Source organism: Benincasa hispida, chromosome 1 (assembly GCF_027475165.1).
Source record: "Benincasa hispida cultivar pf3 chromosome 1, pf3_genome.v1.1, whole genome shotgun sequence".
NCBI classification, from domain to species: domain Eukaryota; kingdom Viridiplantae; phylum Streptophyta; class Magnoliopsida; order Cucurbitales; family Cucurbitaceae; genus Benincasa; species Benincasa hispida.
Window position 1 is genome coordinate 19340432 of NC_143478.1, and position 15908 is coordinate 19356339.

General features: G+C 33.1%; 2 protein-coding genes across 2 annotated transcripts; both read right to left on the minus strand.

Moving 5' to 3' along the window:
- Window positions 1-2837: 2837 nt before the first annotated feature.
- Window positions 2838-5595, minus strand: LOC120088697 (Heavy metal transport/detoxification superfamily protein). Its single transcript, XM_039046123.2, has 3 exons — window positions 4997-5595; window positions 4809-4884; window positions 2838-4628 (listed from the first exon to the last, which is right to left on the minus strand). The coding sequence occupies exons 1-3, from the start codon at window positions 5024-5026 to the stop codon at window positions 3262-3264; spliced, it is 1473 nt and encodes a 490-aa protein (XP_038902051.2). The 5' UTR covers window positions 5027-5595; the 3' UTR covers window positions 2838-3261.
- Window positions 5596-10581: 4986 nt separating this feature from the next.
- On the minus strand, window positions 10582-14635 carry LUL4 (RING/U-box superfamily protein). The gene is made up of 4 exons (XM_090307738.1): window positions 13936-14635; window positions 11415-11922; window positions 10910-11056; window positions 10582-10735 (listed from the first exon to the last, which is right to left on the minus strand). Exons 1-3 carry the CDS (start codon window positions 14514-14516, stop codon window positions 10943-10945), a joined length of 1203 nt encoding a protein of 400 aa, XP_090163864.1. The 5' UTR covers window positions 14517-14635; the 3' UTR covers window positions 10582-10735; window positions 10910-10942.
- Window positions 14636-15908: the final 1273 nt, after the last annotated feature.

The following is a 15908-nucleotide window of genomic DNA, read 5'->3' on the forward strand; positions in this document are numbered from 1 at the left end:
TTCTCATGGAGATCAAGGCGGGGATTCCCCATAGGAAATTCGTGGGGATCGGGTTCCCTGCAGGGATTTTTTTCCTTTTTTTTTACTTAAATAATTAATCCAAATCACTATATCAAAGTTTTTTACTTAAATAGTTAAATATCTCACTCATATGTGACAAATATATGATTAAAATGTTTAATTGTCATGATTTCAAAAAATTAAAATTAAAATATTATAACAATATATCATAATCTCTACTTAATAGAAATAAATATATCAAATAAAAAGTTATATATAATTACATATATATATATATATATATCTTAAAACATTATATAAAAATTAGATATGTATAATCGGGGTGGGGCTTGGGACAGGGTCAGGAATACATTCCCCGTCTCGTCCCCATTTAACCAACAGAGAAAATTTTCACCCTGCTTCCTCTCTCATTTCCCGTCTAATCAAGGATTCTGGGAAGATGGAACGTGAGGGAGAGAGAAGGTTTAGAATGAATATGTGAAGATGAAAAGTTGTAACAGCTACAAATTGAAAAAGTGTGTTACACGCTTGTAAATTCTTAAACTCAAATTGCCACCCAATACAATTTTTCTAATATTTAAAAATTATTTTTTAAAAACACAAAACATGGAACTCGTAACATGCTATTCAAATTAGTATTGATTTTTAAAAAATATGTGGAATGAGAAAATCAAATCTTTAACCTCGACGTTAAAAGCATAAAGTTTGTGTTAGTTGAGCACACCCAACCTAACCTCAAAAGTATCATTTCATTCATAAATTTTTTTATAAAGAACTTTAATTTTGACCTTAATCATTCACCTTTTAATTATTACTTTGGTCCCAAAATTTGAAATTTTGGGTTTATTTGATACAATTCTTTAAAAGGTGTTTAATAAAATTTTAACCTTATTAATTCTGTGCTCGTAAATTCTCAAAATTTAGAAAAGGTCTATTATTATCTTAAATTTTCGATTTTGTACCCAATAGGCATTGATTTTTCAATATTATATATCATAGGTCATTGAGTTATGGGTTACTTTTAAATATTCACAAACGTAATAGAAACAAATTAAAAGCTTAGACTTTTATTGTACATAAAATTCAAATAAATATCCATTAAACCATTTTTTAAATACTAAATTTTAGAGACTACAACTTTATTCGATGATCATCTCATTGTTTGTTTTTAATTATGAAAATAAATTTATAGATACTGTTTTGAAAACGTAAAAAAGTAGTAAAAAAACTTGTTTATATTTTTTTAAACTTGACTAGAAATTTAAGTGTCTCTTATGTAAGGTGTAAACTATAATAGAAAAATTGGGAGGAGACAAACATAAATTTCAAAAACTAAAAACAAAAAAAGAAGGCTCTATTTGATAATCATTTAATTTTTATTTTTTATTTTTGAAAATTAAGCCTATTGATATTACTTCCACCCCTAAGTTTCTTCATTAGTTATCTACTTTACCCATTGTTTAAAAAACAAAACTAAAATTTGAAAACTAAAAAAAGTAGTTTTTAAAAAAATGTTTTTGTTTTTGGAATTTGGCTAAGAATTCAACCATGACAAAAATATAGGAAACGGAACCAAAATTATTATGAAATGGGATCTTAGTTTTTTATTTTGATTTTCAAAAATTGTGTTTGTTTCTATCACAATTTTTTAATCATGTTTCTTTAATATTTTCTAAGTAAACACTTGAATTCTAAGTAAGTTTAAAAAACAAATACAAATTTTTAAAAAACTTCTATCCAATTTTTTAAACTTAGTTTGAAATTTGAAAACACATAGCATAGACAATTTTATAAAGAAATCAGATGAACTGGTGGTTATAAGTTTATATTTAATTTTCAAAAAACTAAAAATTAAAAAACCAAATAGTTATCAAATCAACTTAAAATGAACTATATCACTACAAACTAAGTGGAATGACTAAATTGTTACACTAAAAAATAGGAAAAAAAAAAAAAAAAAAAAAAGAAGCTATTTTTATCATAAATCTAATATGTTGTATCAATTTTAACTCTAAAATTTTAATGTCATTAATACTTTGTTGATTGTATCAATTTTAACCTTAAATTTACTCATATCCGATGAAATTGAATGTTCAAGGTTAAAATGGATAAATTCTACCAAATTTAATGTTTACATCAACAAATATAGTTTTACTTACCAAGGATAAACAATGTTTTACTTTTTGGTAAACTTTGTGGTCACTCGTTTTGGCATAAACATGAAAATTTTTTATTTTTAAAAGACTAAAAATGAAATTAAAAATTCTTTAGTACATTTAGCCTTTGATCAAATTAAATCGCAATTGATAATTCTTGATTCAACATTCAAGACATTTATATCCATAATTTTGTTGCTAAGTCTAAATCAATATCACATTAATTAGTTCTCATTTCGACCCTTACTATTTTTCGTATAAATAATAATTATATACTTCAATAGCATTCTTAAACTATTTATATAATCATTCTGCTACTTCCCATACACAGCTGAATTTTTGGAATAAAAAATTTATCGAAAATCAAGAAATAGACCTTGAAGTAAGAAACTACGAATCTAAGTCCAAATATTTTTCAACAACTCTAAAAATCCACCTGTTCCCTATAGACCCATTTAAAATATTTGTTTAACCACTGCTCCTTAACATAAAAGAGATGGAGAAAAATTATTAAAATAATAATAATAATAATAATAATAATAATAATAGTACTCAACTTTAAAAAAAAAAAAAAAAAAAAAAAAATTGAACATGTAAATAATGAACTGAGTTAAAGAAAAAATGATGAATAAACAGCAAAAAAGATGGAGGGGAAAGACAAAGCAAAGAAATGGGAATTTACAATCCCCATCTCAAATTTTCATTTATTGTTGTTTATATAACATATAAACACTTATAAACATGGCGTCTCAAGAAAAGAAAAAAGACGAAAAAAAAGGGCAAAGCTCACTACCATTTTTCCATACTTCCTTCTTCCATTCCAACTTCTTAATTTAATTATCTATAATTACTTTTTTTTTTTTTGTCTTGAGGATATGATTAAAGACTCTAATCCAGCTTCAAATTCCAAAAAAAAAAAGAGAGAAAAAACAAGCAAAATCAAGAGGGTGAAATATGATATAGAGAAAGGCTAAAATTTATAAGAGAGAACCATTCCCAAGTAGCTTAGTAGAAGAAGAGTATAATGCAGATTCCGATCCGAAATTCCGGCGGCACAACCGCCGTCGCCGACGGTATGGTGGTTTCACATGATGTTACAACTTGAGGGGTTCTCGTCGCTAAAATATGTGTAGGGTTCTGGCTGCGTTGGGGGATATGGGTTGTGGTACGGTGGTGGATATGGGTATGGGTACGGCGGCGGCACGTAATTTACGGCTGGCGGTGGCCGCGCGTACATCATCGGTTGGTGCCCGAGCGCGTGGTGTTGTTGTTGGTTCATCATTTGCGCCATGTACTGCTGTGGGTGCTGTTGGTAAGGGTTCCCCGCCATTCCCTCCGGCAAAAACCTACCGGCTCCACCACCGCCACCGTTGCCGTTCATGGTTGGCGCTGGGGCCGCGGCGGGAAGACCTTGTACCGCCGGAATATTACCCATTTGGCCCATCGGCCGGTCACCCATTTGACCCATTTGACTCAAATTGGGCATTCCCAATCCATGAGCGCCGACCAAGCTCTGTAAATCATGGCCCATTCCATTTGACCCACCGGCTGCCTTTTGACCGCCGTTCATTCCATTATTGCTACCATTCCCACCGCCGTGACCAGTTTTATTATTGCCCCCACCACCGCCAGCAGCACCGCCACCACCGTTATTTTTTCCTCCACCTCCGCCGCTGCCCTGTTTTTGATTGCTCCCACCTCCACCTCCACCGCCAGTCCCTTTACCTCCGCCATTTCCATTCTTCGCATTGTTATTCCCCTGAACCGGCACAGCTCCACCGCCTTTTTTACCGTTACCTCCGCCATTTCCTCCGGCGGCTGGACCATTCATCACCGGTGGATGATTCCCATTCATCGTCGTTTTCGGCATCTGGGCATTTCCCATTATGGGTTTCATCATCTTATTCGCCGGAGGAAGGTGAAGATTACCTAAATCATCATCAAACTCATCGTCATCGTCATAATAATCCTCATCATCATAGTCATCAAGATCATCCTCATCGCTCAGATCATCACCCTCGTCCAAATTGAACTTCCCGCCTTTGGGAAGATTCGGGTTCTGATCTTTAACGGGTAATTTCAAGCCCTTAAATTGGGGTGGGAGCTTCAGATCTTGAAACCCTTTGATCGCTTGTAGCTGCTGAAGCTGCGACGGTTGCAACCCTTGCCCTTGTCCACCTTTAGGCAGGTTATTTCCATTGCCGCCACCGCCAGCAGCGCCGCCCTTCTGGTTCTGGCCCTTGTTGTTCCCACCTTTCGCATTATCAATTTGCGTGTTCTTCATCTGATTAGCTATGTTGTTTTGCTGATTTTTGTTGTTAGCCGGTTGGCCGCCCCAAATCTCTGCATGTTTGCCGGATTTTGCCAGCTTCTTGATGAGTACGGCTGCATCTACATTTCCGGTCACTGTGACCTTTCCCTGTTCTGCATCTATCTCGGTAGTGAAAACCCCTAAAAACAACAGAGGGAAAAAAAAACCCCACAAAATAAAAGCAATCTCAGAAATTAAAAGTAAGCAAACCCCATCACACTAAAAGACTTTTAAAGAAGTAAAAACAGTCAAAATCAAGTGAAAGGCGAAACAGAACCAACAAGGAGTTCACAAGAAAACAGAAGAAATGAAGAGAATACCATCGATTTTCTGCAAGATTTTCTTCACCTTGTGCTTACATCCATCACAGTGAATGTTCACCTTCAAAACACATTTCTACATTCACCAGATAAAACACCCAAAAAGGGGAAAAAAATCAACAAAATGAACAAACAGTGGAGACAACAAGGGAGAAACAGAACAGAACTATGTGTAGTAAACAAAGCACCTGGATCTTCAAAAACTCTTCTTTACTCATAGCTTCAAGTCAAACAAACAGTGTGCGTGTGAGAGAGAGAGAGAGAGAGACAAAGAGAGGAAAGAAAAGGGGGAAAAAAAAAGAAAAGAAAAGAAAAAAGAGAGGAGAGGAGAATAGATCTGGGAAATGAAAGAGAGGAGAGAGTAATGGGTATTAGTTGTATTTTTGGGTTAGTAATTCTCTTGGAACTCAACGAAGCAAATCCAGAGAAAGTAGGAATCTGAGTACAGAGAAAGAAAGGGAAGAAACGAAGACCAAAGTTGAGAAGCAGAGAGATGGGATAGGTGTGTTAAAAGGGTTTGTGTGTTAACTCGTTCCTCTTTTTCAGGGTGAAAGAAAGAAGAAAGAGAAGAAAAAATAATGTTAAAACAAAGCGAAGCGAAGCAAATGGGGGCAGAGGAGAAAGTGAAAAACGCTGCTGGCTGCACCAAAACGAAGAGGCAGAGTACTCTTTATTTTCGAACACACCCCCGCTTTTCTTTTTTCTATTTTTTTTTATTCATCCCACTCTTCACTTGCATTTGCAGAGATTTCGAAAAACCCTCCCAAAATTTATAAAAATTAATTCTCAGACTCCAGCCGAGCCGAGCTGATTCGACTTGATAATTAGTTTTTTCTCCCATAGTATCTCAGCTTGGCTGACGGCGCCGGTTTGGAGTGAAACGGTGTCGTTTTAGTGAATGATGAGGTCCCGTCGTCCCGACAAGACTGATTTGTGGGTAAAGCTAAATAGATGTCTCCCCCTCCTCTAATTATTATAACACATCGTGTACAACATAAATCTTTTGATGTTGTTTGAGAAACAAAAGTGAAGATTTTTATTATTACTATTATTATTATGGGATTCAAATTGTTGAGGTAGTTACTAGCAACTTGGTTAATAGAGTTGAGTTGTGTTCGTGTATGTTGTTTAGATCTATAAATCTGGTTACTCCTTCATATTAGCCTTCAATCCAAAGTGATGTGTGAAGATGTTAAGTTGACATGTTAGAAGATACTCACACCGATGGTATAGCCAAATACAATGATAAGGTGAAGAAATTTGATCGCTATACTTCTATAAATATTCTGAACAGAGGGCATCCTTCAATAACTTATAGAGATGAAGTTAATGGCTCACAAGCAAGACAATAAAAAAATTAGTTCCATAAGACCTTAGAGTGAATCGACCTTAAGGACAAGCATGTGTCCTTCATTTAGCAAGGCCACCTCAAAGGGTGTGGGAGAACAAGGCAATAAGTCAAGTTAGAAAGATCACGAGAGGTCTAAGAAAACGATACTTAGGATGAAACAAATGCTAAAAGAGGTTTACAAGATCTTTGACAGCTTAATCAGAAACCAATTTAAAAAGAGAGAGAAAAAAACCATTTACAAAAGCAAAGAGGTACGACTCACCCCACTACAGAAATCTTACTAGTGTGATACTGTGATACTGTGACTAACATACTCTAATGCTTAAGTCAATGTTTAAACTTAAATGATGTCAAAATGAGCTAAAATAGTATTGTGTGACTCTCCAATGGAATGATCCCTATTTATAGTGTTCCTGCGGTCTCATATACAACTTTGTACCTATCTTATAAGTGAAAATTTAAGTTAAATGGTGGTATGTGTCTCAAATCCACTCATTTCAAGCTCAAATAAGTTAATTGGCCTTACTACGTACATAATCCATGTGGCTCCTCTTGGCCCACGCAAGTCATAGACCCGTGAGCTTCTAATCCTACCCATAATATATGTGATGTTCTAACACAACATGAGTTGTGGCAATTCAACCCGAGTAGAAAAGGCATAGAATAAAAATTGAATCTTGGTTATTAAGTACAAAATCTCTATAAGAAAATGACAATTAAAGAGTTTGATTTTCTTGGGATACTTTTATATTTATGATCATTATGTCTAATAATACCTTATGTACAATTTTATCAATACCTTTTGTTAAAATGGAAGCTTGTGCTTCACCTCTCCAAATGAAAGAAAAAGAAGAAGAAAAAAAAGCCTCAAATTAAAGCATCTTTTAGCCTTTTAAGTCATGACTTCAAAGTACAATATGTGATAATAGTTAAGTAGAGCTCAAGTAATTTGTGACAAAGGCCAAGGTCAAAGTTGACCAATCCAAAAAAAAAAAGTTGCAATCTACCATCTTTCTAAGGGTACACACCTTATAAAAGGTCACATTAAGGGACTTTTGCCCCCAGAGCCACTTTACACTTTAAAAGAGGACAATTAAAAAAAAAAAAATTACTGTATTTTGCTATAAAAAATCATGACTTTGAGGGGCCGTTTGATTTAAAGTTTTATAGATGTCTGAAAATAAAAAATGTCTATGAATAGAGTACTTGAAAATAGGATGTTTGGAAATCAATGATGATTGTATTTGGATGTGCATGGAAATTGCTATTAGAATTTTATAAACAAAAATTATATTTGTAATTAATTTATGAAATTAAATATGAAAAGCTTATATAATTTTAATAGATTAATTAATTAAACAATAAATGTCGTTCAATATATTGCTGAAATTAATTAATTAAGAATCAATAATAATTTTAATTGTAAATATTTAAAATTTGAATAATTTATAATTAAAATTAACCAATTATTATATTTAAGGAATGCCATATTGATCATAATCTAATACTTAATCATTTTTATAATTAATTAAGTTCAACATTAGTAATTTCGATTTTAATTCAATAATATAAAAAATATATTCTAATAAACTATAAATTATATAAAAAGTGAAAAATAAGATAAAAATATGATATATTAATAAAGAATACTAAAAAAATTTATAAATATGATATGTTAATAATGAATGAAGTAATATCAATTAATCGTAATAAATAATTAACATATTGTAAATAATCAATAATGATTATATATTCATAGTGAAAGATCAAATTAAAATTAATCTCAATGAATAATTGCTTGATTATTAAAAAACAATAAAATAACCAATTATGATTATTGAAAAATGATTTTTTTTACTAACTAATTTTAACTAATCTTAATTTACTAAATAAATAAATTTAAGATATTGTAGATAATTAATTAGTTATTTATGCAAAAAAAGTAATTGCATTCACTTAATAAACTTTTACGATAAAAATAAGTTAAATAAATATTTTAATAGATTATTTTTTATTCATTAAAATAAATATTAATTTATCAATTATATTCCAAATGAAATTATATATAAAATGAAATAGGGGAAAAGAGGAAACCACAGTTTTAGGAGAGAACAGAAAATGCTGGTTGGTGGAAAATGAGGATGGCTGGGTAAAAGATTGAAAACTATGAAACAAACATAGAATTTGAATGTCTGTGTCAATTTTCATAAAGAAAATTCTCAAAACAAATGACTCCTAAAGGAAGAAATAACTCCAAAAGCATCTCTCCCATTTTAAAAGAAATTTAAGGTTAAAAACTTCCTTTACCTTTACCTGTGAGACTTTTAATTTAGATCTCGTTTGGTAATTATTTGATTTTTTCTAGACGTTAAATATTTTCTCATAATTTCTTATAATATTTTATATATTTCAAAATAAAAAAGTTTAATTCTTAATTAAAATTTTAAAACTACTATTTTTTTAATTTTCAAAATTTGACTTAGTTTATATATTTAATTTTCAAAACCCTAAAACGTAAACCAAAAATAAAAAATAAACAATTATCGAATGGAGCCTTCATAAATCTTAAAATTAGTTATTAAAAAAATATAATTATTATTTTTATTTAAGAAAATATACCATGGGAACATACTTTCTTTTTACGAGAATGTTAAAAGAAACTTAAAAAAATTAATAATAAACCATGATTTATCGACGTTCAATCTAACATTTAAAAATATATATGAACTAAAATTGAAACAAAAATCTAAAGTATACATGTTTTTTTAGTAAGGACTAATTTTCAATAATAAATTAATAACATGGGTTTTTTCTTTTTATTATTATTATTGTTTGCTCTTAAAAAAATCTAAAAATTATGTTGATATCTTTTTCTAACTCTTTTTTTTTTTTTTCCCTCCTTCTAAAATATTTTATTGCTTCCAATTTTGTTCTCTATAAAACTTGTGCCTTCCCTCAAGCTTCTTTTCTTTTTCCTCTTAAAATTTTCCCTCTACAACCTTCCCCCCTCTTAACATTTATGTCTCTCTCAAAATTTCCACTTGTTTCCCTCTGTTTTTCTTTCTGTTTCATATAAATTTTTCTTGTTGGTTTCTATTTCCAACATTTTTTCTCTATAACTCAACTTATTTCCTTAAATTTCTCTCTCTAAAACCTTTTTCCCTCTTTAACTCAACATATTTTCCTCAACTTTTGGCCTATAACTCTCTTAACTTCTCATCTCATTTCTCAAATGTAATATCAGATAATTCTAAAATCACTTTTAAAAATAAAAACAAACATTAATCATTACAAAACACTTCTACAGTAAAATAATTTACAACTAAACAAAAATACTTCCAATTTAGGCTAAAATTACTTTCAAATATGCTCTTACAACAACGATTTTCAGCTAACACATTTTAATTGCTTAGAGTTTGTATTGTAGGTTGTCTAAATTTGGATTGATTCTTGAAATAATCATAAATCTTGGATTGTAAATATTGCATTAATATACAATTATTATATATGTAGATATATAGATATAGAATATTGATGATGAGCAACAATTTATAAATATATACATATGTAAAAGTAAAATCAGAAAATTGAGAGGGTGCTATTATGATTATCCATCAACGTAGACAATTCAATATATGGAGACAAAAGATCTGAAAAGAATAATTGATGGTCCTACTGAGAGTGAGAGGGATAAAATTTTCCATCCCAAGTATCAACCTTTTCTTTTCTTTTACCTCTTTTCTTCAATTCCAAGCAAATTATTGCCTCTTTCTCAAAAGCCTAAACTGACATAAAACCCCAAGTAACTTTTCCTCAAAGCCCTTTCTTTTTTTCCCCCCTCATATAGAAACAAACCCTCACTTTGACTCTTAAATTATTTGCCAATAACCCCTTAAACAAAATCATGCCCTTCAATCCAAAGGACAAAAGAAGAAATGGGTTTCAAACTAAGTTCAAGTTCAAGATCAAATCTTGGATGGAAGGGGGCAATTCAATCATCTCTTAGTAAATCTTTTCCTTTATATCCATCCTATTTTTGTCTATACTTGTAGGTGTGCACATTAACTTTGAAATTGCCTCCAGTAAAAACTTTATATCTAGGGCTTATCACAATGACCCAGTTTTGCATTTTTCATCACATGAACACCACATGCTCAATAAATAGAGGTTCATAAATGGAGAAGCAAATGAAAAAGGTCATGGTCATTAAATAGCATGTTGCCAACAATGTCAACATTGCATACAACTCTCACATTATCATTCAAAAGAAAATGACAAAAGAACATATTAGTGCATTGCATTGTGTAGGGTGATCAAAATCTCTTCCTTATCATCATTAGCTAATAACTAACCCTTCTAATTAAGCTTGTTGAGATTCTTGAATTTGCCTCAATCACCCCTTATAAAACCAAAAATAGGTCATATACGAACTCGAACCCAATTCTTGTATTCAATCTTCATACAGATAATACACATGTGCACGGTCTCTCGCATGCACATTAATGCGCCGCACATAAAAACCATGAATGTTAGTGTCCAAATCATACATTACAGTAGAAAGTCAGCTCGGAGACGACTGGTATGACATTATTCGATAGTTAGACATGACATGAAAATATCAAGTTGTAAATACTACACTAGTTCTATGTATATGAAGAAAAAGAAAATATACATACATATGTGTGTGTGTGTAAAGAATGCAGTATGTGGGATTATGACACATCAAAACCAAAGAATTTAACAGCCATACCAGGCAATCCAACATAGGATGACGAGGCAATTCTCACTGGTCGCTATTATTTATCTTGATTTCTATAAGTTCTTCGATCGGCTGACGGCAAATAGGACACTTATTAGATTGAAGCCTCAGTTCCTTGGCACAGTCACTGCACATGCACTGTAGACAAGGGAACACAAGAAAGGAAATTTAAGTATAAAAGTGATTAAAAGAAGGGAAAGGTGTCCACTGTTTTTCTATGATTTTTTAAAAAGAAAATAATAATAAATCAACCACGTCTGACTCAAATTTGGGCTAGCTGGAAAGCAAGGGCCGCACACGACCAATAAGCCAGAACTCATCTATAGAAGATAGAAGATATAGCCAGAAAATTGGTATTGTTTTCTTATGTAAGTTACAGCATGCGTTTGAAGAAATCAAAAGTAAAAGATAGATTATAGGAGTTTCATCACATGCTAAGATTATAGGAGTTTCATCACATGCTAACCATGAACAAACAATCAAAATGGATTCTTACCAAATGTCGGCATGGTAATACAGCAGTGTCCTTGGGTTCAGTCATGCAAATCACACATTCCTTCCCGGTGTCATTATCGTCAAAACCTTCTGCTGATGAACTCCCTATTCCAAATATTTCACGCAACTCATATCTCACTCCATCGATCCATAGTAGTTGCCTAATCACTCTAACCTGGAAAGGACCACCATTTTTCTTCTCCAAAACAGCTTGAGTGATTTGCATATGTGAATTATCTCCTTGAGGTTCACCAATTCGTTCATCATCGCATTGAGAGGGTGAACAAGTCTCAGCAGATATAACAAGTGGGAAAATATCTTCTGCAGATGAAGGTTTTGAGAGGTCGTCCAACTCAAAAAATCCCAAGTCAAAGCCAGTTCCCACAGGCTGAAAGAATTTCTGAGCAGGACCCTTCTGAAATGGGATTTTTACTGGCTTAAAGGCATCAGGATATACTGGAACAAACCTACAATTAGGCTCTTCCTTGGCAAAAAATAGAATGGTTATGCTGTTCATCATGTAAAGAATTGAATTAGAAACAGGAGACAGAAAAGTATCTAAAAAGCATTAATTAGGAAGCTGATGATAGAAAGGATACAGTGGAACTTGAAAACATAAAGTTAAGCAGTATCTAAACTAAATTCCAAGCCTAGGATCAAAACAATAAAAGTCCAGTCAGTTACTATTTCGGATTTCATTCCTATTTCCAAAAGCAAGTTCATTTTGTAATGCTCATTTTTCCTTCTGCCTTTTTTTCCCTTGAAAAGATCTTTGACATCTTGCAATCTCTTTTTTATTGTTAAAGCATCTTATGTTTGAAAAACAGAAAACAAAAATTAAAATGATAATCCAACACATCATGAGAAATGGAGGCTAGTTAATAAAATCTTATCTACCAGAAAATCCTCGGAGCAAAAGAGGCTTAATCTCAATTCATTCACACGTTAAACCAGAACCAACCTCATAGGCCTTTCCTCGGCTGTTTACTTCTTTCAGTGGCATGGGCTACCTCCTTGATTGTTTTTCCTAAATACTCCTCTAGTAATTAATGGATTCCCTTTCACTATTTAGAACTTTATCCTGTTATAGACGGTAGTTACATTTTTTACCCACCTCCGATACCAAGAAATATGGATAATTGATTATGCTCAAGAACTTCTTTCACAATACAACAAATAAAAAATCTTTTATATGCATTGCTCATCAAGGTTTTTAAAAGGCCAAGGACGGCTTCAAGGCTTTTCCTCTCAAAGAGGCAATGTGCAAGCCTCTTGAGACGGTATGAGGCGTAAGCCTCAAATTTAATAAAAAAAAAGTATTTTACAAATTCTAAATTAGTATGAACAAGTACTATAGATAATAGTCATATAAAAGTATTAAACATATGTATAATCCACCCCTGTCAATTGCAACTAAAACAAATCTTCTAACAGAATATATTTAACCCACAATTATCATCTTCAGTAGGAATGACTTATATTACAAATTTAAATCTGCAATGCTTTTAAAGTCATAATAGCAAAAATAGTAATAGTTCACATTATCACAACTCAAATTTTTATATTCTTGAAGAATGAGGCAAATGGATATTATTCTTTTAATCATACACGAGGCATAGGGACTTTAGGCCTCAGTGTATTTTCGTAGAGGCATAAATCTTAAAGCTAAAATTTGAAGTCTTGCCTTAAGGTATAAGGCTCGATAGTATTTTAAACAATTGTTGCCCATTGCCTCGTGCCACTCAAGCTGTTAATTGTGGTGTTAACATTTACCAAGTCGTTGCCCATATTTTTTTATAACCCCAGTATCAAGGCCCTACCCCACTAATCTGGGGGCACCCTCGCCCACCCCAAGGCTCAGACTTAAGAAACATCAAGGGTTTAAGACAAGAAGCTTGATTTAACTCTCTTTGCAAGAAATATAATGGAACACCAAAATTTTACGGCATTTAAATCAGAGGACCTAACAATAAGCTAACAACACAATTTGCCGATACACAACCTTAAGAGTTAAATACGCTTTTCGACCCTTCACCCATCTTCTCCTTACTTGTTAACTGAAAGTCCCAAGCTAGAAGTTCTTAATTGACATGAAAATTACAGTACTAAAAATTATGACAGTGCTCATCTGGATAGAATGTCCAAGCTTCTTCTTCCATTACACATGAAAGCAACTATGCAGTACAATAATAGAAGGCAATGATCAAGATGAATTACTTATAAGTACTCTACTTAATGGTGACAGGCATAATTTGGTTTCCTTTTTCCTCCTCCTATTATAAGCATAATTTACTTCAATTACATAAGCATATTTTTTTACTAAGCCCCATGATTTCCCACTGAATCTAGACTAACTAAACTAAACCTCTTCAAGGTTTTAGAGATCCCCCACTCCCAAATGCAGAAAGTTAAATTCAAATCATGAACTATTTAAAATGGTCCTAAATCATTCTACTGCCATCCACACGCTAAACACAGCTCTAATTACAAACAAAAACTCAATTAAGTGAAATTCAAGTTACCTTCCATCATACAATGCATCGAAAACGAAAGAAACCAAATGATGATCAGGGTTCTGCTCGTCCACTTCAATCCTTAAGGTATCCTTATGTACATTCACATCATTTCTAACCTTCTTCGCTTGCCTATGCTCCACAAACGGCAAAGGCGGTGGGGGAAGCAACGGCGGACCCATGGCCGGCCGAATTTGGGACCACCCGTTACTCTGATTAGTATAATAAGGGTGAAAATTGAAACGCCCCATCGAAGAATTCCCATAATTACACGAATTGTACACACCGGAGAAGTAATAGGAGTGAGGAGCAGGAGCAGGGGCAGGGGCAGGGGGATGAGGAATCGGCGGCAGGGGTAGTGGCTGAGAAGTTGGACCGTAAGGGTGGCTGTGCGGCGGAGGAGGGTGGGAATTGGTGAACTGATGGGTCTGCGGCGGCGGCGGCGGCGGAGGCGGAGGCGGAGTAGGAGAAAGAGATTGGGGTTCGGAGGGGTAATAAAAAGAGGAAGAAGCAAGGTAGGGCGGAGGAGGAGGCGGAGGTGGGTTTTGAAGATAATTATTTCTTCTTCTGTTACTCCATGAAATACCCATTTGAAGACTGAGAGATCGGAGCGGAAGAAATGAAGATTTGGGATCTTTTTGCTGAAAAATTGGGAGAAGCAGTTTGTGTGAAGTTGAAGAACAGACTTCGTCCGTCCGTTGACCTCCGTTTTCTATTTGACGATTCTACGTTTAACCAAGTTCCGACGTGTCGTTTTTCAACTCTGAGATGATGACCACGCGTCCTTCTCTACCGACATGTAGGAAAATCAATATCGCTATCCTACATGTCGTTCCAGGTGCTCCAACCACATAAACTTCCAATTCCAACTATATGGGGTTTTGGATGTCAAAAAGTGTTGACGTGGCAGAGAGTCCAACTAACCAATAGTATATATATATAAAATAACTAAAAATGGTTGTGAATTTGAGGAGCATAACGGTGCAAAACAAGAATACGGACATGGAGAAAATATAATATAATATATAAATATATAAAATAAATAAATAACAAATAAAGAATTTCTCCACTTTCTCTAATCTTTTTGGATTGATTGCCAATATGTATCTTTCAAAATCCACAAAATGCCATTAATTTGGCAAGTCGAAGGTGGATTACATGGATACTGATAGTGTGTAATCTTGACACACATGGACAACATGGGGTAATGGATAAATGACACATGGGCAATAAACATTAATAATAGACATCTACAACCTATTTATAATACTCCCCCTTAGATACCAATTATATATGAAATATGTCTCGTTAAAACCTTACTAGGAAAAAACCCACTAGGAAAATTATAGTAAAGGAAAAATAGTATATATTTCATATAATCTAATACTCTAAAAAAGTATATTTACTCCCCCCCATGGAAATATCACTTAAGATCTCTGAGTTGCCGCATTCCAATATTGTGCACCAGTTTTCAAAGGTTGCGGTAGGAAATGCCTTTGTAAATAAGTCTGTCAGGTTATCTTTCGAACAAATTTGTTATACAGTGATGTCGTCATTTTTTTCGAGATCATGAGTGTAGAAAATTTTCAGTGAAATATGTTTGTTTTATCTCCTTTAATATATCCTCCTTTGATTTGCAATATGCATGTTGTGTTGTCTTCGTATAATATCGTTGGAAGATTTTTACTAGAAGACAAACCACATGTTCCACAAATGTGCCGAGTCACTGATCTTAGGCATACACATTCTCGACTAGCCTCGTGAATTGCATTAGCATGATTTGAAGAAATGGTTGTTATGGTCTGTTTCACAAATCATCGTGATATAACAATTCCTCCACATATGAACAAATAACTTGTTTGAGATCTAGCTTTGTGTGGATCAGATAAATATCCAGAATTTGCATAACCAACTAGATCAAAATTTGATTTATTTGAATAAAAAACCTCACGCTGATTGTTCATAAGAGATAACGAAATATA